This window comes from Macrotis lagotis, chromosome X, assembly GCF_037893015.1.
Source record: "Macrotis lagotis isolate mMagLag1 chromosome X, bilby.v1.9.chrom.fasta, whole genome shotgun sequence".
NCBI lineage: Eukaryota > Metazoa > Chordata > Mammalia > Peramelemorphia > Peramelidae > Macrotis > Macrotis lagotis.
The window spans coordinates 684,155,327-684,176,495 of NC_133666.1; the positions used below are offsets into that span (position 1 = coordinate 684,155,327).

The 21,169-nt window shown below is 49.8% G+C and overlaps 3 protein-coding genes and 1 long non-coding RNA gene across 7 annotated transcripts in view; 2 read left to right on the forward strand and 2 right to left on the reverse strand.

The window, feature by feature from the left end:
* Window positions 1-5,611, forward strand: part of USP30 (ubiquitin specific peptidase 30) — a 24,662-nt gene extending 19,051 nt beyond the window's left edge. For 3 of the 4 annotated variants that reach the window (XM_074206088.1, XM_074206091.1, XM_074206090.1), the window contains exons 12-13: window positions 2,784-2,895; window positions 3,379-5,464. In XM_074206088.1, coding sequence (XP_074062189.1) covers window positions 2,784-2,895; window positions 3,379-3,646 — 380 coding nt within the window. In that variant the 3' untranslated portion in view covers window positions 3,647-5,464. Of the gene's footprint in view, window positions 1-2,783; window positions 2,896-3,378 lie in introns of all 4 variants that reach the window. The other variant, XM_074206089.1, reaches the window with a different exon arrangement.
* Window positions 1,736-13,037, reverse strand: ALKBH2 (alkB homolog 2, alpha-ketoglutarate dependent dioxygenase). Its single transcript, XM_074202255.1, has 6 exons — window positions 12,906-13,037; window positions 8,269-8,550; window positions 8,042-8,149; window positions 7,773-7,986; window positions 6,518-6,716; window positions 1,736-5,874 (listed from the first exon to the last, which is right to left on the reverse strand). Exons 1-6 carry the CDS (start codon window positions 13,035-13,037, stop codon window positions 5,568-5,570), a joined length of 1,242 nt encoding a protein of 413 aa, XP_074058356.1. The 3' UTR covers window positions 1,736-5,567.
* UNG (uracil DNA glycosylase) lies at window positions 12,948-19,584 on the forward strand. The gene is made up of 7 exons (XM_074206095.1): window positions 12,948-13,161; window positions 13,625-13,810; window positions 14,021-14,116; window positions 15,632-15,729; window positions 17,022-17,110; window positions 17,491-17,669; window positions 19,351-19,584. The coding sequence occupies exons 1-7, from the start codon at window positions 13,036-13,038 to the stop codon at window positions 19,489-19,491; spliced, it is 915 nt and encodes a 304-aa protein (XP_074062196.1). The 5' UTR covers window positions 12,948-13,035; the 3' UTR covers window positions 19,492-19,584.
* LOC141501788 (uncharacterized) lies at window positions 16,234-21,166 on the reverse strand. Its single transcript, XR_012472308.1, has 2 exons — window positions 19,332-21,166; window positions 16,234-18,336 (listed from the first exon to the last, which is right to left on the reverse strand). It is a non-coding gene; the product is annotated as an uncharacterized LOC141501788 (long non-coding RNA).
* Window positions 21,167-21,169: the final 3 nt, after the last annotated feature.

The following is a 21,169-nucleotide window of genomic DNA, read 5'->3' on the forward strand; positions in this document are numbered from 1 at the left end:
TCAGCAAGTGCAAAATAAAATGATCTAATATGACAGGTAGCTGAAGGAATGGAATAACATATACTAATCTAACTGGGTTCTAGGGTGCATTGTTCTAATTTGGTTTTGATGTATTCTCTCTTTTTTTTTTTTTTTTTTTTTTTTTGTTTTTTGCAAGGCAATGGGGTTAAGTGGCTTGCCCAAGGCCACACAGCTAGGTCATTATTAAGTGTCTGAGGCCAGATTTGAACTCAGGTACTCCTGATTCCAAGGCCGGTGCTCTATCCACCATGCCACCTAGCTGCCCCCTTTCTTCCTTTATTTAAGAGGGTTGATGTAATCTAAGCTCATTACCAGTATGTTATCCTAAGGAGCCTTGGGTTCAGTCCTGCCCCCTTGTCTGAACCAGGGATCCGGCCCCTCCCTGGGCCAAGGTTAGGGGATGCAGATTCTGCTTCTCTGCTGACTAGGAAATAAGCTGAGCTTCTTGGATTGCCATTTCAATGGAGCAGTTCTCTTTTCAGTCCCATTGACTAGTTTTTCTTGTATCAAAATGATGCCTTGTTTCATTTATTTAAAGGGATCTTACTTTCTAATTCTTCTTTAGCTCAGCCATATCCCAGTCAGGTTTTCTGCCCAGATTATTTCATTTCTTCCATATTCTCTGAACAGCAGAGCTTCCCAGCAGAACTTTTGTCATCTGGATTGAGTTCTTGATTTTTTAAGAAGCAAACCTCAGTTCTCATCTCATCCCTTGTTTCTCAGTATTGACTTCATGGACTTGGATTTCCTTTGAGCTCTAAAGCACTTGATGTGCTTATGGCCATTTCATCCACATTTGTTGACAGAAAATCTTCCTGCTTTTCTTATTGCATATCAGGAATAGTAGTGTTTGTATTAAACTGTTGTGAATTAAATTGAGGGATGAGGCCTTTCTGATTGGTTTTGTCCCAGATGACCTCCATACCTGGCCCTGGATTTCTTTCTCAGTGCAGGTGCATCAGGATGCAGCTTCCCTCACTCTCATTCTATGTCCTTCCTTTGAGTGCATTCACCATGGCATATCTCCATTTATGACACAAAAGCTACTTCCCTTCCTTGTCTTGGACTGACAGTGCTGGTCATCCTCTTGGATTGTGGACTGCACCTGATGCAGGCCAGTCTCTCCCTCCTAGTTCTGATATGAGAATGAAGGTAGGCACTTGGGCTTTACTGAGCTATAGAAGAGGACAGAGATTCAGTGAAGAGTCAGGACATGCATAGATTCGGTTGAGCCAGCTGCTGCCCAGTGTTGGTCATGGTTAGGAGTCTCAGAGAGACCCAGGAGTTTCCCCGCAGTCTTTTCTACTCAGCTGAACGGGGTGGGGGGTCATAGCAATAGTTGGAACCAATCAAATCTCAAGTAGTTTTAATACCTTTGCTTGCCGGCAAAGACCCCTCTCAGCTGCCTGGGGTAGGGTCTTTGGAAAGCTGGCCTCTTGTTCATGGCAGAGCCCTTTACCGGGCCTCATATGTCTTGCAGCTATTATAACTTTTGTTCTCTTGGTCCTTTATCTTCACACTTTACTTGTCTGTTCCACCTTTCCACATGTAATATAATTGTCTTAGAATTTCTATTACTGGAGTGAATCTCTTTATTGTACCTTTCCCAGAAGGATACTCTACAGCAGGAGCTTTTTTTTTTTTTGATAACCTGAATCCCTTTGGCAATTTGGTGATGCCTAGGGATCCCTCAGAATTATGTTTTCAGTTCATAAAACAAAAGGCATAAGGATTACACAAGAAACTCAGTTCTCTGGAAAATAACAGAAGTAGGGGGAAAAAAAACCAAGTTCATGGACCTTAGGTGCCCTGGAATTAGAACTGGGTATCCCAATAAAATGTTTTTGTAAGGATATGCCTTAACTCAGTTTCTCCTGTGGACTATTTTTCTCCCAAGCTTTGGGGAGCTAGCCTTAACTTCACACTTACATGACTTTTCCCTTTCTATTTTAGAGGATCTGGCTATAGCTCTTCTCAAAGAGAATCTGCCCTTATCTGATTCAGATTGTCCAGTCCCCTTGCTTTCCGGCTTCCTTTTCCTATTAAAGCTTCTATTTTCTTGCCCAACTCCTCAAAATTCTATTTCCTATTGTCAATGTATTGGCTGACCTGTGCAGTGGATAGAGTACTGGCCTTGTAGTCAGGACAGAAGTTTGAATCCAGCTTCAGACACTTGACTCTTACTAACTGGTCACTTAGCCCTGCCTGCCTGGCATCCAGGATCATCTCCAGTTGTCCTGATCCATTTCTGGCCACTGGACCCAGATGGCTCTGGAGGAGAAAGTGAGGCTGTGTGCTTGTCATAATGTCACCTCCCTGATGTTGTGGTCTTCTTTGAGAATGAAGGACAAACATCAGTTCACAGAGTCCTGACCCAGAAGACTCCTCAGTACTGATCTTACTATGAGATACCGTAACCCAGGCATGGCATCATGCCAATTTTCTCTTCCTAGTTGGGACTGACCCACTTATACCACCTACATGTAGGCTGGCAGGGACAGGTCATGTCCCTAGAATGGACTCCCTCAAAGGCTGCTAAGGATAACCTTAATAAGTCAACTATTTGTTCCTCTTTGTTGCTACCATGGCTCCTGAGCCCCCACCAGTGTGCTCCCCATTTACACAGTGTGGTCCACTCTTCTCTCCCTTTTGGTGGAATGTTTGCATAAGAAATGTGTTTCTAAGACTGGTTATCCTGAGTAGGATGGCTCTTGCCATAGACACTGCTGCTCCAAATTGTCAAAAAAACCCTTTTCTTGCAGCCTCTGCTCCGCCCAGCAGGACCAAAGCACTTTTTGTCAATGGGGCCTGTTCCTCCCCGACTCTGCTGCCAACCCCAAGCAGTTTCTCTCTCCCAGGTGTTCCTGATTATAGGTAAGTGGCTGCCAACTCATTTATTTTTATGCATCCTAAGCTGCTAAGAATTCCCCTGGACTGGTTCATTCTTTATCAGTGTACCTCAGAACCTAGTATGGCATCTGGCATACGATGAATGCTTATTGATTGATTTTTCATATTTCTAAGAGCAAATGAGAATTTTCAAATATATTTGTTCAAGAGGATCCAAAAAACAAATTTAGTTTTCCCTTAGATTTAAGATGGATTTCATGGTACAAAACAGTGAAGAGTATATTCACTGGTGTCAGACAGGCCAGACTCCAGTCCTGGTCTCTGACTCTTACCTGCATTTGTGTTCTGGGGCAACATAAAATGGACTACTTTGGGATTCCATTTCTATATCTAAAAATGGCACTAGGTCCCTTCTACCTCAAAATGCTATGTGGTTCTGTGGTTTCCTTTAATGTGTTTGTTGAAAGTTACTGATGCTGCTGGTGGTTTTGTTTTCTGGGCCTTCAGCTCTTCAGTCTACCTCTTCCGGCTGATGGCTGTCGTGGTCCATCATGGAGACATGCATTCTGGCCACTTTGTGACTTACCGGCGCTCCCCTCCTTCGGCCAAGAACCCTTTGTCCACCAGCAGCCAGTGGTTGTGGATCTCAGACGACACCGTCCGAAAAGCAAGCTTACAGGAGGTTTTGTCTTCCAGCGCTTATCTGCTCTTCTACGAACGGGTCCTCTCGAAAGCCCAGCAACACCAAAGCCAGGAGTACAAGACTGAGGAGTGATACTGCCAAGGACCAGGCCTAGAATTGTTCAAAAAAGAAAAAGAACCCTCTAAATTTTTCTCAGTCTACATTATGAAAAGGGCCTGGCTGCAGTTCTTTGACATTCCGGTGTGGTAGTGATGGCAAGCTCTCTCAGGACGGAGATGTCTTCTCGTCATCTGTGCCCAAACCAAGCTCCTGGAAGCATGGCAGGGAGCATCCTGGGGTTCGAGAGCATTCATTAGGCCTACCAGACAGCTTCAGCCCTCTCTGACACAGGAGGCTGGAGAGCTCTAGAGGCTCAAGGCTGCTTTAGAGGTGTGTAAACTGCTGTTTTGAGAGGAGATTCATTTGGTCTAATTCTAAAAAATTCAAGTCAGAGTTCTCTATTTAAAAAGAAGGCTTGTAGAAGCTGTGAGTGAGAATGTCCATAGTTATTAAAGGCAGGAATTCAAAGGAAAAGTGCCTTCCCCTTGTTAAATAATTATCCAACCAGTCACTTCTGTAATGGGTCAAATCTGAAATGTGGGGAGCTCAGTGAGGCTAAGAGAGACCTTTTGCACTGCTCAATCCTCTGTTTTTTTAGTGAACAAACTCACCCGGCTCCTGCTCAGACCTTTCTTCAGTGGAAGAGGACATGGCCAAGGCAAGCTGCTCTACTCTTTATACTGTTCTTGCTGTTGGCACCTTCTAGGTCTGGGAGGCACTGACCCAAGGCCTGGCCTGGCCCTGGGAGCTGGGGCAGTCTCTCCCTGCTACAAGGCAGGGCTTGCCTCTTTTAAAAGGCAGTTCCAGTGATCATATAGAGCAACTGAATTCATTACCTAACACATATGTGTACATTCACACGTCTACATTCTGAATTCATTCTGCTCATAAAACTATTATATTTATTAGAAACAGAAGAAAGTACCAAATTGAATCATGTTCTCATTGCCTCTTTTCAGAACTCTTAGTCCAGGTACTTAAATGTTAAAAAACTTCTTGGCTGCCATAGGCTTCCTTGTGGTTTAGTTAAGATTTTCAAAAACTGATCAAGGAAGAATTATATCTGCAAACCCTCTGGAGTTAAGACTTGGGCCTACATCTATCCTCCCAAATAAAGCCAAACTCAGTTGTTCTATGGCTGGGCCCCATCTGCCCAAGGTGGGTGGGGTATTTCTGTAAGAATTTCAGAGTAAGGTGCTCTTCCTAGGCTTGGCTGTGCCCTGAAGCTGCCCTGGGCCAGGAACGGGCACCAACTCACAGGCCCAGTTTGGTGCCCTTCTCTGAGGGATTGAGCTGCTGGCACTGAAGTTGCCCCAGTCCAGGGAAGGAAACACCCAGATGATTTAGACTGCATTCTTGAGTCAGCATTGGCTGAAATATGGCAGATTCCTTTGGGAAGGCATTTCAGAGAGGTATGAACACAGAGGTTTTAACATAGTGTTTCTCTGCAGGTCAGAAGGGAGGCTTAGTACGTATGTGGTGGATAATCGAAAGAAAGAGGTTTGCAGAGAAAAACCATTAACCGTTTTGTAAAAGCTGAAATTCTCTTAATTTATTAGCATTATTACATGAACGTCAGATGATGGATTTTGAGGCCGGGGTAAATTATTCAGTTCTTCATGACAAAAATTTAAGTTAAATGAGTGGTTTACAATACAAACCCCTAGTTTTGTGGATCTGCTAGGAGCATCTCTTTTTGTACCTGCTGTGTGGATTATGGCAATAAAGAATCATTTATTAGAAAAGGTAAATTGGCAATGGGTTTGCAGCTTCCTGTTTCACTACAAAGAAAAATGACAGTCCTTTAATAAATTAACATGCTCTATTTCCTCTTTAAAGTTTCACTGCATGTGACTATTGGCCTTTTGTCCAACCTGCCCCTCCTTGACACAGAATCAGAAGAAAATTGGATTTTTCTGTACCAAAAAACGAGGCTTAATGAGAGGACAAATATTTATCTCTTAGAAAACAGAATGTTACGAAATGTCAGATTGATCCGTGGAGCCAGAATCCTTTTTCTGATGGGGAGACTGTGATACCAGTGCACATTGGTCGGGTAGTTCATCATTAGTAAACTCCCATGGGCCAGCTGAAGCTTCACCACCTCCACACGCCGAGAGGGCACTTTCCCTCGGGAATCTCGATGCCGAAAGACAAAGTCCCGGCAGGCTCCAAAGGAGACAGAGGCGATGGGGCTTCGGGGAACCAGCTCGCTCTCATCATCCCGGTGCTCGCCGATGTGATCATAGCCATCTTTATATCTGCAAGGGCAAAGCATTTTCTTGTTCCATTGTGGATCCCAAATTGAAATTCCCTACCACAGTTTAGCAGCTGCTCTGGACCTGGATCACCTCAGGCCAAGATCTCTGGGTCTCAGTTTTCTCAATTATAAAATGGGGGCTGGGCTGGGAGAAGGGGATCTCCTAAGAGTTCCTTGCAGAAGCTAAATAGCATGACTATCTGAGTCTCCCTGGGAAGATTTTTGGGTCTGCCCCGAGTTCCAGAAATGAGCTAAGATGGAGTTATATTTAGGGCTGGAAGAGGGCCTTAGGGTTGACTTGCCTAACTTTTCTCATCCCGTAGATTTAAGATATTATATGGACTCGGGGGAATTCTGGGAAGTCAGGCCTCTCCTAACTTGCCCTTGGCTTGTTCTCAGTAGGTCAACATTTATTAAGCACCTATTGTGAACCAGCACTGGGCTAAGTAAAGATAATTAATGGAAGGAAGGCGTAAGCATCTGGAAATGGCTCCATCTCCTATTTGGTTCAGCAAAGGCAGACTGTTCATGGTCCCAGGCTTGTGCTCCACAAACTAGAAAGGGTCCCGGTTCGTGGATTTTCTCAAAAGGAGCTGTCAAGTATGCCAGTGGCTGACCCTATGCCCAACATTGGCCTTGATTACCTGTTAACAAGCACAAAATTGAAGGTATGTCCAGTCACGCTGGTCACACGGTCTCGAATGTGCTCCAGGACTGGGATCCAAGGCTTTGGAGATAAGGTAAGGCCCGAGAAGGTGTAGGTTAACCCAGGGTCTCCGTACGTGGCTTGCTTCCTTGGGATCTTGTGCCATTTGCCAAACACTTGGACTCTGGAATGATCACCTAGTGAAGTAAAAACCATCGTTTGAACTCTTAAGAATTCACTTCTGTGGCTCCCCCTGGAGTAGATGCAGGTGTTGCCCTGAGCAGTAAAGATGGAAGGACCTGGGCTGAGCTTGTCAGCCCCTCTCCTCTGGCTTGTCCCAGAACTAAATGTATCTTGGGACCATGAGAGAGCTTCAGATGACCACTGCAGTAAGACTGCCTCCAGGAGCCACTTGAGAAGTACTGCCACATGGGCCCCCTTGATTCCTCACTGCCCAAGGACTCCGCCTCCAGACCGCGTGTGTGTGTGTGTGTGTGTGTGTGTGTGTGTGTGTGTGTGTGTGTGTGTGATTTGAGGCAGTATTTTGGTCTGCACAAAGGGCTGAACAGAACTGAACATTGGAGCCAGAAGGACCCGATGGATCCTGCTGTCATTAAACACCTGCTCTATGGCAGGAGGCTGTCGCTGGCCTCTTCCCTCCAGGAAGCTCTGGGGTCCGGGGGCACGAGGACCTGACTTTGAACCCTGCCTCAGAAGCATCCTAGTTGGGTGGCCCTGGGCAAGCCACTGAACCTCTGCCTCAGTTTCTTCACTTATCAGATAGACATAAATGGGCATGGCAAGGATTAAGCATTTGTGAGGCACTTTAAGCCTTACAGGGCTATAGAAATACAAGTTAGTTCTACATTTGTCCAATACTCTCCGGTAAAGCTGAGCCGAGGCAGGACCAGAGCAGAGTGGGCAGGCAGGGCTGCCCTCCCGTGGGGTCCGGGCGGTGCCCACTGGGCACTTGGGAGGAAGCGCTAAGTACGCGGCAAGGCTGCGAGCGTGAGAAGCGGGCTGTGCCACCCGACCCTGCGGGCGCCTGGCGGGCAGAACCCGGACCCTCGGCTCCTCTGAAGCGGGCAAGGATGGGTGCGGGCACCTAGCAACTGAGAGGGCACGGGGCGAAACGGGGAAATCCTGGGACCCAGAAGGCGTCCTGGGGAGCCCGGGGAAGGGGCGCTGGGCTGGAGCCTGGGGTGTCAGCGCGCGTGGGGAGAGGCGGCACGGGGCTGGCACGGGCCGCTCACCCTCCAGGTACTCCACTTGTCTCTCCAGCGCCCGGAGGAGCCCGTCCGCCTCGTCCCTGCCGAACAGCACGGTGTAGTCGCAGGCCAGCTGCGGGGCCCGCACCTCGCGCCAGCCGCCGCCGGCCTGGCCCGCCGGGCGCGGGGGCCGCCCCTCCGCCGCCGCCGCCGCCTCCGCCGCCGCCGCCGCCTCCGCCGCCGCCGCCGCCTCCGCCGCCTCCGCCGCCCCCGCCCCCTCCGCCGCCGCCGCCGCGGCCCGCCGCACCACGAACCGGTCCATGGGTCGCGGCCGACGGGGCAGGCGGGAGGGGCCGGTCAGAGGTCAGCCGGGCACGTGACGGGGGGCCCTTCGCCGGCCGCGGCTGCCTCGGTTTCCCCGCCTGCCAGTGGGAGGCGCAGCCTTGGGAGCACGGCAGGCACCGCACCGGAAGAGAGGCCTCTGCCCCGCCCCCGGGCCCGCCCCCCCCTGGCCTCGGGCTTCCGCGGGGCCTCAGAGCACCCGGAAGCGCCCAGTCGGTAGACTCGGCCAATCACGGCGCGCCGCCAGGAGGCGGAGCCCCGCCCCCGCTCCTCCCGGATGCAGCCCCCCACTTCCGGGCGTCCGGCCCCGCCCCTCTGTGCGGCTCCTCCACCGGCGCTCGCGCTCCCCCTGCCGGCCTCCGGGGGCAGCGCACGGCGGCGGTCCGGCCCGCCAGGAGTCCTGCAGCTCCTCCCGCCCAATGACGTCACTGATGCCACAGCGCAAGCGCGGCCCGGCTTCCAGCGACCAATGAGCGTGGAGCTAGGGAGCCAAGGGGAGGGGTGAGAGTGGGGGAGGACCAGAGTTCGAATCCAGCCTCAGAGAGGCTCGAGCTGTGCCAGCCTGGACGGGGCTCGCCCCCAGGGCTAGCTTCAGGCGTCCTAACTCACCTCTGGTCCCTGTTCTAGGTGACTGGAGGACAAAGTGAGGCACAGCCCCCCACTCAAATGCAGGTCATGGCTCGATGGTCCCCTTGGAGGAGCCAAGGCCAGCCACAGTCCTGTGGCTCTCCCCCAAGCCCAGGGGACCTCAAGGCGAAGGTCAGGGAGTGAGGCCCCGGGGGCCGCAGGAAAGCCACGCGGGGAGGGCAGGCCAGATGGGACCCTGTTCCATGCCCGGGTTCATCCCTCCCCGAGCCGGCCCCCTGCTCACACAACCTCCATGCCACTGTTCAAAGCAACTTGAACCAAAAGGGGTTGGGGGCTCCCATCGGATGTGCGTGTCTAGCTGATTCCTCGGAGGCCACCCACCATGGGGGGAGACTGAGGCCCTTAGACTCACTAAGATAACAGGCACCCTCCTCCTTTCTCCCAGTCTGTCACCCACCCCTTAATCCCTTCCCAGCGGCCCTGACCACTCCTTACTGCACCCCATCGTCTAAGTCTGATACTCTTTAACTCCATTATTTCCGATCAAAAAGCTCTAATACTTAGAAATCTGAATGTTGTCTCAGTAAGTCAGAATGTCAACAGACTGTGTCAGAGCTTGTCTCCTCCATCTAAAAAGTGGACTGGGCCGGAGTCCCTACTCGCTTCCTTTCACCTGATCCACAAACCTGAAGATCAGAGAGCTCCTCCAGATAATGAGGAGAGAGCAAACCTATTATCTGTCAACATTTCCTCTCCAGCTGGAGTGGGATTCTTATATAAGTTATGAGAGAGCGGATCATGTTGCAGGACTGTCATCTATGGAAAAGATCATTGGTTTCCTGACTCAGTTTTAGGGTTCTTTGTCCTTTCTGTGTCACTTGTTGGCATTTGTAAGGATGCCATCCACCCATGACTTAATAGTAAGATCCTAGAGAATAAAACTTCATTCATAAAACTTTATTTCATTTTCAGCCCAAGAAAATTTTAACACTAGATATCCCTTGATCTAATCCCAGTCCTCACAACAGTCCTTAATTGCTCTTAGCTATGGTACTTTCTTTTCCCTAATAGCCATGTTACTTCTCAATTTCCTTGTTATTATAATATCTACAGTAATGCATAAATAAAATTTTGTCCCTAAATACATTTGGGTTAAGAGTCAGTGGTCTTCCAAGTGAATTCACTCACCTTCTCTAACCCTAGACCAGACCACTCTGCAATATTTCCCTAGCAACACCACCAAGGCCACATATGAGCCAGAGATCCAGACAGCCAGTCTGGGGGCCTCTGCTGGGTCAAGCACCCAAGGAGGGGGAGGCGTCTCAAAACCTTCAAATCACAATCACCATTCCTGCTAAGGGGAGTCACCAAACATTTCTAAGTGTTTTCTGTTCCATGGGGTCAAAAAGAGAGGCCAAGGTCAGCCCAGCTCTCCAGGAGCTCCCAGTCTGATAACCAGTACAAACCAGATACAGACAGGATAAATAGAAGAGGGTCCACAGAGAGCAGGCATGAAATTGGAGTGGAATTCAGCTTCCTGGAGGAGGGATTTTAGGTGGGATATGAAGGAGGCAGAGACAGACGTGGGGGCAGCCAAGTCACACAGGTGTCACTGGCTGGCACAGTGGGAAGCCAGGAGACAGAGGAATGGCCCAGGCTGTGAGGGGGCTTTAAAAATCAAACAATCTCATACTTTATCTTGGGGAGAAAGAAGAACTAGTCCAGTTTACTGAACAGGAGAGTGATACCCCTAATCAGCTAGGTGCCAAAGGCACAGTGGAGTCAGAAAGATGGGAGTTGGAATGCTGCCTCAGACACTTGCCACTTACTAGCTGTGGGACCTTGGTCTAATCACTTAACCCTGATTGCCTCACAACCAAGGCCATCTCCAGTCATTCTGATTCCTATCTGGCCACTGGACCCAGATGGATCTGGAGAAGTAAGGCTGGGGCCTTAGCATAACACCTCCTCACTCAAATCCAATTCATGTGCTTGTCAGGGCATCACCTCCCTGGGCAAGTTACTCCACCCAGTTTGCCTGTTTCCTGTAAAATGACCTGGAGAAGGAAATGGCAAACCAGTCTGGTGTCTTTGCCCAGAAAATCCCCAATGGGGTCACAGAGAATCAGATGTCACAGAAAAGGATGGGGCAATGACAACAGAGACAAACTATCAGACCTACATGGAGGATGACACCCAGGAGGAGCTCAGACCACTAAGAGGACCACTAGGAGTGTTGCCACAGTAATAGAAGAGTTTGAGGGGAAAAGTCCGGTTGAATTTAAAATGTCCAAACACCATTCCCAAAGACTCAAGGTATCCTCTCTTCTTCAAATTAAAATAGCCTCAGTCTTTGTATTCCTAACCACTAACCAGAGAGAAAACTCATTTTATAGAAATCATTTCCCCTTAAGGTGTCTTAGTGAATCAGTAGATCTTTAGAAGATAAGCTCCGGGGGAAGGGAGGGTCTTTGGACAGTCTTTTCCCACTTTCTAGAGACTTAAAGTGTTTATTAATTGATCCTGCCCTAGAGTCAGAAATTCAATTCAATTCAAGGAGTGACCTTAGATTAGTCACTTAGCTCTCAACATTTTAGGCAATTCTTTTAAAATGAGACTTTCCAGATAAAGGTAGAGGGAGTTCTCCACACCAAAGAAACCCCTAATTTCAGGCCCTTCCCAACATTTCCCCTCCAGCTGCTTCTAATCTGATGTAACTCTGGCTGGGGTAACCTGAGGGAACCAAGCCTTCTAATCAAGTAGTCTTCTTTTATAATAGTACAATCCTTTCTATTTTTTCTGTTTCTCCTTCCTTCCCTCCTGCCCCCCCTCCCCACACTTAGACAATCCTGGGGAGGGTTTTTAATTTGTTGAGATCCGTGAAGTTCCTGAGGCCCTTTCTAAAATTTCCTTCCATACATTAAGGCCACAGGGGCTAATGTGAAGATCTCCCCCCATCTCTAAATGGCTTTGATCCTAACATCACCCCCAGGAGGTCAAAAAGCTCACAAAAAATGCTAACAGCAGCAAAGACTTGGAAGGGGGATCCCATCCATTGGAGTTCGAGGTGCCATAGGCGGGTTAAGAGTAGATTCAGAAAACCCTGGGAAGACCAGTAGGAACAAGGTGCAGAGAGAAGGGGAAGCTGCGGAACAGTTTCCTAGGCAGTCAAGTCTTCAGAATTCTGATTGGAGACCCAGCATCAAGCCAAGAGTGGAAACACATTTAAGACCTTTTAAAAATTATTATTATTATTATTTGCAAGGCAAATAGGGTTAAATGGCTTGCCCAAGGCCACACAGCTACGTAATTATTAAGTGTCAGAAGCTGGATTTGAACTCAGGTCCTCCTGACTCCAGGGCTGGTTCTCTATCGGCCACCTAGCTACCCCCTAAAAATTATTTTAATTAATTTTAATTAATGAAAATTAAACTTGGGTTTCTCTCCTAGTCAGACTTCAGGAAAAGCCCCTTTTTCTTAGGGAAGTAAGGGGGGTAACAAATGCTTAAATCTTGTCTGGAAAGGACAAAAGCCTTTTGGAGAAAAGGTCTTTTCCATAGAAAAGAATTAACTTCCAATTCAGTTAGATCCTCTAGATCTGTGGGAGGAGACCCCCGGGGGTGCCAGGAGAGGGTCCCCCCCCAAAAAAAATTCCTTTTCCCCCTAGGCTAATGTATTGAAAAACCTTCCAGGCCTGAATTAGGCTGAAGCTCGGTTAGAAGGCAGCCCCCCCCCCGGCAGGGAGACCCCCAGAAGTCAGCGGCCGGGGCAGGGCAATCCATGACCGTCTGGGAAGAAGGGGGACAGTCTCTCGGAGTCTCTCTGAGGGTCAGGGAGAGGGGGGTGCGGTTGGAAAGATGAACCATGACCTTCTGGGGAGACAGAGCTTCTAGAAGGAACATTCGCTAGAGGCCATCCTGGGGGAGCCCCTGGACTGTCCGCTCCCCGGGGCAGGGCTGCAGCCTCCCGGCGCCCAGGGATCCCCCAGCCCCCCATAATCATCGACGATCCTCCCCAGAGTCATGCTTTTGTGTACTGTCTCCTCCGGGGCAGGGCCGTGGCCTCTTTTACAGGGGGAGAAACTGAGGCGGGGGTCAGAGGCCATCCCCGCCCCCCAGATCCCTCCCGCGCCAGCCTCAGTCATGTGGGCTCTCTAGTCATTCCTGGTGCGCATGCGCCACAGCCCCCCCCGCCCCACCACCCTCTCCGAGAGAAGGGAAACGTCGCACGCATGCGCCCCTCCCCTACGGAAGCAACCCGGCGCATGCGTACGACGCGTGGCGCCAAGTGGCAAAGCGAGTGAGTCAGGGGTCGGGGGTGGAGGGGCCGGGCCGCGCTCGCTGTTACTGTTGCTGCCGCCGCCACCGCGTCCGCCGGCATGATCGGGCAGAAGACCCTCCACTCCTTCTTCTCCCCGAGACCCCCCAAGAAGCGGCGCTCCTGCCCCGAGACCCCGGAGGACGCCGGCCCGGAGGCGGGGCTGGAGGAGAGCGAGGATGCCGCGGTGAGGAAGGGGCTTTTCGGGGGGTGGCGCCAGCGCGGGGGTCCTGGGGGATCCAGCGGGGAGGTGCTGGAAGAGGAAACATTGAGCCCCGGCCTGGGCCGGAGCCCCGCTCCGTCTCTGAGCAGCCCCGGGACCCCCGTTCTGGCGCGCGGCGCCGCGGCCAGCCAATAGGAGGAAGGCTGGGCGGCGGCGGGCCAATCGGAGCTCCGCCCGCCGTCGCGTGCGCGGGCCCGGCCTCCAATCCGGAGGGGAGAGGGCGGGACTCGCGAGCTCCGCCTCTGTTTTTGCCGCGAAACGGCCGCGTGGAGGGGAGGTGTGTTCCCGGGGGCGGGGCCCGGGGGCGCATGCGCGCCGGGGCCCTCTCGGGGAGGCCATGGGGGTCTGGTCCCCCGCCCTCGCGGCGCCGGGGCTCGGGCGGCGCCCCCCGCGCCTCCTCACCCGCCTCTTCCGGGCCGCCCCGCAGGTCCGCCGGGCCGGAGACGGCCCCGGGGCCCCCTCGCCGCCCCTGAGCCCCGAGCAGCTGCAGCGCATCCAGAAGAACAAGGCGGCGGCCCTGCAGCGCCTGGCCTCCCGCAACGCGCCCCCGGGCCTGGGCGAGAGCTGGCGGCAGCCGCTGGCCGAGGAGTTCCGCAAGCCCTACTTCCTCCAGGTGAGGCCCCGGGGCCCCGGGGACCCCGAGACCGGGGAGGCGCCGCCGCCCCCAGAATGCCGGGCCGCAGCCCCTTTATCTGCTAAGGGAGGCCCTGACAACCCGACGGTGGCCCGCGGAGCAGCTTAAACTGCTCACAAAGAGAAAGAATTCATCTCCAGAACGTTCCTAACCGTTTGTTTTGTCTCCTTTGTAAATAATGGAAACCAGCTCATGGGCTTTGTAGCCGAAGAACGGAAGCGCCACACCGTCTACCCCCCTCCAGAGCAGGTCTTCGCTTGGACCCAGCTGTGTGAGATCAGGGATGTAAGTACAAAGAGGTCCATCCAGGGATGATGCTAAAGAGCTTCAGGGACAGGGGGACTGGAGAGAGAGCGCCCTGGTCCTCTCGGCTCCTGGAATCCAGGTGATTGACGATCCAGTGCAGGCTCCTCTGAGACCACCGGGAGCCACCGGACAAGACAGGCTTGGAACTGCGGCTCATCCTCCTAGGGTGCCGGGCTTCCCAGGTTGCAGTCTATTGGCTTCTTCTCTAGGCCAGCTGGCTTCATGGTGGGTGCTGAACGTTAATGTAACCAACGGCCTCATTCATAAGAAACCCCTGCACCAGGGCTGACCTGTGTTTTAACTTGCATCTCAAAATTGATTTCATCAGGCTCTTCCTAGACCACATTCTGATGAGTGATTAACTAACTCTTGGGGATTCGGATGAAGTTTGGTGAGGTTTTCTGCTCAGACATGTGATTAGCCCTGGAGCTCCCCAAATATTTGTCTCAGTGAGTTTTGGAAATAAATTACTTAAGTGTTCAGAAATGTAAACCATCCCTTGTTTTTCCAACCACTACAGAACAAGGGATATTTTTCATTTCTAAATATTTAAGCAATTTTCATTTTTTGTTTACTTTTATATTTTTATTTACTTTTTATTTTTACTAGAAGCACAGGAACTTTGATTAGAAGGAAGAATTCACTGGTTATTGTTGATATGATCTTTGGAGATGATTTTAAGATGCTTGGTTCTGCATTTGGAGAAACTAGGTCTTGAGGGACTATAACAACCATGTGATTTTTTTTTTCCCCCTTTGTGGTTCATTTCATTTCATTTCTTTTTTGGTGCGAGTTGCTCAGTATGGGGTTCTATCAAAAAATTAAAAAATAGTGCATTGTGGACTTGTGTTTTTGTATTGACTGGAAAAGCACCATTATCTGTCTTAGATAAGGGCCTCCCTCACCAAGAGACCTTTTTCTTTGTCCCTTGGTGGGGGTGGTAGGGTCCTCATGGCTCACATCCCCCAAATCAAAAGGACGGCAGTGAAGTGCAATTCATTAAGCAGTCTTTGGATTTGACTTATTTGTTTTCTGCCCACCATGCATGACCTTTCCTTTGGGAACCTTTTGTCCATTCATATGAAAAAAGGCATATTTTGGGAGCATTGGGTACTTTTTATTTTATGATCATTTTTCAGTTTTCAAACTTTCAAATTTTAGCAGAGAGAATCAGGTAGGAAAGGGTTATAATGTTGAAATTCCTAACTTGTTTCCAGGTAGGTCTGCTGGACTTCTTCCAAAGGCTGAGGAAGTAGATTTGCATAAAGGGAAGTCATTCTGGATCAGTCATTTCCTGGGTGCTTTGACTTTTAGATTAGGAACAAAGGGAATTGTTTAAGGGTGAAAGAAGCCACCCCAGTGATTTTGCTAATATCTATCATTAAAAGTAGGAAAGAGAAATTGAAAGTCACCCAGTCTTGTGCATTATTTCTTACTACCAAAAAAAATCACATGAATCATTTATTAATTTCTGGCAAACTTGGGCATACACAGGTGAAAGTTGTCATCTTGGGGCAGGACCCATATCACGGACCCAATCAAGCTCATGGACTCTGCTTCAGCGTTCAGAGGCCTGTTCCACCCCCTCCGAGGTAGGATGCCTTTCTCTGGCAGGCAGAAAATTATGACTGCTTTCAGATAAGTTATGAAAAGGAGGCAAGGAAAGGACTCTTTCTTCCTCCCTCTCTTTTGGGAGCGTATTGGTGCTTAGGATCTGTTTATGTTGGACCCTGGGAGTATATAATCTCCACAGAAGGAGGCAACAGTCCCAGTCAGTGGGTCATGTGGGAAAGGCTTATTACTGCACCCATATGTGGAAAGGTAAGGTATTCATTTCTGAGGGCCCAGAGTCCCTGAGGGTGATTAAGACGAAAGGGGCTTCCAGCTGCCAACATCCTGTGGTGATGGTTATTGGGGCATCTCTTGGTGGACTGCAGGGGCTCAAAGGAGAGCCAGCCGTGTTGTAGAAGATGGGAAGAAACAGATTGAGGTTGAATGTAATGGAAAATCTGTTCATTTTGGTTCTTAGGATGTCCTCTAGGGGTTTAGTCATTAGAGATATTGATGCTAGAAAACCCGAAAATAGCATTATGCTGTATTGTATATATACTTTTATTCTACTTAACATTTCCCAGTTGTGTTTAATCTGGTTGGAGCCACACTGGACCCCTTTCACCAGCTGAAATTCATGTGATGATTAGAAATGGTAGTCAGGCGTATGCAGGTACCTCTCCTTCAATTCTCCTGCATTTTCCAGTCAGATTCTGAGCCCAGTGTGTGGATTTGCATCCAGTCCTACCCCAAGCTGGAGTCAGGATCCTGAACTCTGTCCTATCCTGTCCTTCCAATGCCAGTGGTCTTTCCTGTCATGCTGTCCCATGAGTGTGGGGTTATGAAAGTCTGTTTCGTGGAAATGTGAAATGTAGCAGCTCACCTTATTTCTCAATCACGACATGTTTATTCTTCTAGCAATCTTCTTAAGGGGTTTTATTTGTCCTCCATGCTGCAACTGGCTGAGGAGAATAGGCCAGTATTTATCTGCCCTATATGGACTGAGTGATGAAATCCACCTCCAAGGATTGCCATTTTAAGTTTCCTCATCAGTCCTCAATGAGGTGGGGATCCCAGCTTGGGAGCTAGCACCCATCTCTAGCACCCTTGCCATCTCTGAGGCAAGGCTGTCGTTAACAGGTGAGAAAACTTGAGTCCCAGGAGAAGTGAGGAGGCTTCTCCAACCCTGCCCTCCTGCTGGTGAGAGGTGCAGGCCCTCTAGCTCCAGACCCAGGCTTCCTCCATTAGCTACCATTTCTTAGCTTTTTAGATATCACTGGTGGTACATTTGAAACTTCACAGATGCTAAAGCATTTCATTATCTTGCTTTCAGCTTGGAAAATATTTATAAAGAGCTGTCCACAGACATAGAGGACTTTGTCCATCCTGGTCATGGAGATTTATCTGGATGGGCCCGCCAGGGTAAGCAGTGGCTTAAGGGAGGGCAGAGGTGAAGCCTGTTCTCTCCTAATTGTGGTTTAATCACTTGGGGCCTCGGCCAGTTCACCATCATGGAGGAGACATCAAAGACTGTCCTTGTCTCAGTTTTCTCTGCCCCTGTGGTCTGGTCTTCCCAGCCCTCAGAGTCCTGTGAGCTCAAACAGGCTGAGATTGGATCAGCTGTTATTAATGATGGAAAACAGACCTGACAGGACATTGTCCAGGGTTTAGTCCTGCTACTGGTTCCCTTCCACTAGATCCCCCACCATTTATTAAAGGCTCTTCCCCCTGCCATTTCACTGGGTTCCTGGGCATTGTCGATGGGGCTGATGCTGATGTGTTTCTTCGGTGCTTGTGAACAGGCGTACTTCTCCTCAATGCTGTGCTCACTGTCCGAGCCCACCAGGCCAACTCCCACAAGGAGAGAGGGTGGGAGCAGTTCACCGATGCTGTGGTGTCTTGGCTGAATAAGAACTCCAGTGGCCTTGTCTTCATGCTCTGGGGGGCTTATGCGCAGAAGAAGGGCATCGCCATCGACAGGGTAGGTCTCACTCTGCTGCTGTCTCTGCCCTCAGACCAGAAGGAGAAGCCTAGAACCCTTGGGCTGCCTCACTTTAGCACTTCTGACACCATCCAGACTGAGTTGTTTGAGTGGAACATTCCTTCTCAGTCCAGGGTCCCCAAGAATCCATCAAAGAAGCAAAGGGGCTTGGGGCAAGGGGGTGCCTAGAGAGTGGGCAGACACCAGCAGCGTGCTTTCGTCTCACTCCCTTAGGGTCCCAAACAGAATCTGCAGTGTTTTTCCTAGGCCTAGAGACTTCTTCACAGGGTCTGTAAACTGAGTTCTGGACCTTGGTTCTTTTTGGAAGCTTTGGACCTCATTGACCTGCCACATTCTCATTTCTAAATGGATTTTGAAAGATTTTCTCAGATCAGATAATCCCTCAGGTCTTTTCCATATAGAATGATCTGGTAGAGATTTCAAGTATTTTGTCACATGAGGATTTTAGAAATGAAAATTTCACGGATGACTTGAAGCTGGATAAGATCTTCCAATCCCCTTGCTTGAAAATTAGATGGACAAAATTTCTCTTAAACATTACATTCTCTGGAAATAAGCTTAGGTAAGGTCTGAATCTGATCTGAGCAGCCAGGTCATTCATGTTTGTATTTCAAATGGTAAGATTTGGACATCAGCCGGAAGGGACCTGAGAAAGAGGGAAAATATTTTTGATATTTCCACTTAATAGGTGAGAAAACAGCAGGTCTTAAGCCCAGAGCCAGAACTGGAGCTCCATCCATAGCTCCCATGAGTATGTTGAGAAATCTCGCTGAGGCTGTGTCCTGTACAGGAGTGAGTGGATCAAGAGCCCTGGATGCCTGCCTCTGTACTCTGGTCCTCCTGATCCTTTGGGACCTTGAGTACAGACTATTGATTAGCTCGGGCTTCAGCTCTAACCCCTCCCTGTCTTAGGGCTCTGGTGTTGGAAAAGTTGAAAGGACCTATTCACAGCTGTTGGGATGGGAGTGGAGAAATTTGATTTTTTTTTTTTTGATGTTAATTTGAAGGGTTTGGAGGCAATGCTTCCTCTTCTAGCTTCAGACTCTGTGGCTCACACAACATTTCTCTTAGAGAGATGGCTCAGTGGATAGAATACTGGCCTTGGAATCGGGAGGATGGGAGTTCAAATCCAGCCTCTGACTCTTTCTAGCTGTGTGACCTTGTGCAAGTCACTTTACCCTGATTGCCTCGCATCCAAGACCATCTCCAGTCCTCCTGATTCCTATCTGGCCACTGGACCCAGTTGGCCTTGGAGGAGAAAGTGAGGCTGTGACTTAGCACAGCCCCCCCTGACTCCAATCCAGTTCATGTGCTTGCCATGGGTCTTGTAAAAAACGAAGGCCAGATTTTAAGATTAAGGGGACCTAAATGTGACGGAGTCACTTAATATCCAGGCCTCAGTGTCTTCTGTAAAGCCAGGGTGTGCTAATCTAATCTGTTTATTCCATCTTATGAATTCAGAGGCTCATGTAAGTGTTCTTGAGTATTGGGGAGTTAGGCAAGCTGCTTTCCTGTACCCTTGGGGAATCTAGATGGTCTGTAGGGTCTAATTGTCCTGATTTCCCCATATGCAAAGTGACACAGTTGTTGAGGACAGCTGTGGGCCCAGGTCTAGTTGGGGAACACCAGGCAAAGCCTCACCTTGTGTTTCTTTCTACAGAAGCGCCACCATGTCCTCCAGACTGCCCACCCCTCCCCGCTCTCTGTCCACAGAGGGTTCATTGGATGCAGGCATTTCTCCAAGACCAATGAGTTGCTCAAGAAGTCTGGCAAGACACCAATTGATTGGAAAGCTCTTTGAGGCGGTTGGAACCCGAAGAGGAGGCATGAAAAAGCTCTTTGTTGGGGCCTGGGGTGGGGGATTTGGAGAAGCCAAAGTCTAATTGAGGAAACAGGTGCTTGGGGCCCTGGGTAGGGAAGAGGGAGGAGCACATGGGAAGATTTGTGCACCTTGAGGTCAGAGTCCAGATTGAGGGGTGCAGCCTGTTTTGGGCTACCTCGGCTAGGTCTCTTTCTAAAGATGCTTCTCCTTGCACAGTTCTCAGTAGCTTTCTGGTTAATGAAAAAAATCATGTCCCTTTTTACTCTGTGACCAAATAGTTAGCTTGTGTTGATGTCTACCCAGTCAGCGTGGGTCATCAGAGGAAGACTTGTCATTTTGTTAAGATGCGTGTGAATTCACTGTGATCAGGAAGGAAGACAAATGATTCTGCACCAGCAACACTTTCTTTTAAGCTCTGGAGGCATCTGCAGAAGGAAAATTGCATCTAGGTGCTGAAGGGAATAGGCAAGAGAACCGGACGCATCATTCTGGAGTTTTGTTTGTTTTTTTTTGTTTTGTTTTAAGAGCTCCCTGGTGGTGAGGGAATCCAAAGGTGAAGAAGCTTCTATGAAAGTTTGGCAGGATGGTTTTACCTTTCCTGGGAGAAGCATTTCCCTTTTTTGGTTTTTAAAGTAAGAATCCGAGTTTGAGATGTTGACTACTGAGCATTGCAAGATAATCAGCCAACCAGTCAGTGAAGGAGAAAAGTTACTCTTTATTTTTTCTGGTCCCTTTTCCTCATTGAGATGGCAGAATCTATCAATGGCTAAGTTCTTTCTTGGGCAGCTCTAGAATGTAGGCTGCTCTTGTTCTTTAACGTAAGGAACATTCTGGTGCCTTCCCCTTCTGGGAGCCAGGTCTTGGCAGGGAGAAGCTTCCTGGGGATCAAATGCATGTCTGTCATTTGGGGGTTAGGAATTGGAGACTCGGAGGAGAGAGTAATAGGTTTTTTCCTTTTGTGGACAAAGCCCTTTTCTCAGCTTGTCTCGCTGTTGAGACCTTTTTCAAAGCGGTGCAGATTCTACAAAACGAGATTTACATTTTTATGGACTAAAATCGGTTTTACCTTTTTTGTAATATGGAAGTTTTGCTGTGTTCTATTTTTCTATCACTTATGCAAGCAGACTTTTATTTTTGTTGGGGTGTGTCTCTAAATCATCTGTTCATGGGCTCTCTCACTGAAGGCCAGCCTCGGCTTGGGTGCAGGTGCCTTCTTTTGTTAATAAAAGATGATTTAATTCTTCTGGTTTCTGTGGTCATGTGTCACCTGGTAGGCTGCCACCAGCACGGGGCCCTCGAATGCCCTCTCTTGGGACCCAATCCTGTATATTAGATGCTTGGAGCCTCCGAGTCAGGAGGCCCCGAGTTCAAGTGCTGCCTCGGGTGCTTGACTCGTGCTTCCTATGTGACTTTGGATGAGTGGCTTTGCCCTGCCTGCCTGGCCTCCAGGGCCCCTACTGCCCCATCCTCCTTGGCCCACCTCCACCTCCCTGGATCGCAGGTGTGCCACAGGCCTGGGCGCTGCAGGAGACTTGAGGCGGCTTTGGAGCCGGGGCCCGGGCTCAGGGCCCTTCCCCGTGGGGGCAGCGCTGGGGGCCCTGTGCCCACGCGGTGGTGGGGGGGGGCTGCCCACCACCGGGACCACCCCATCTGGGCC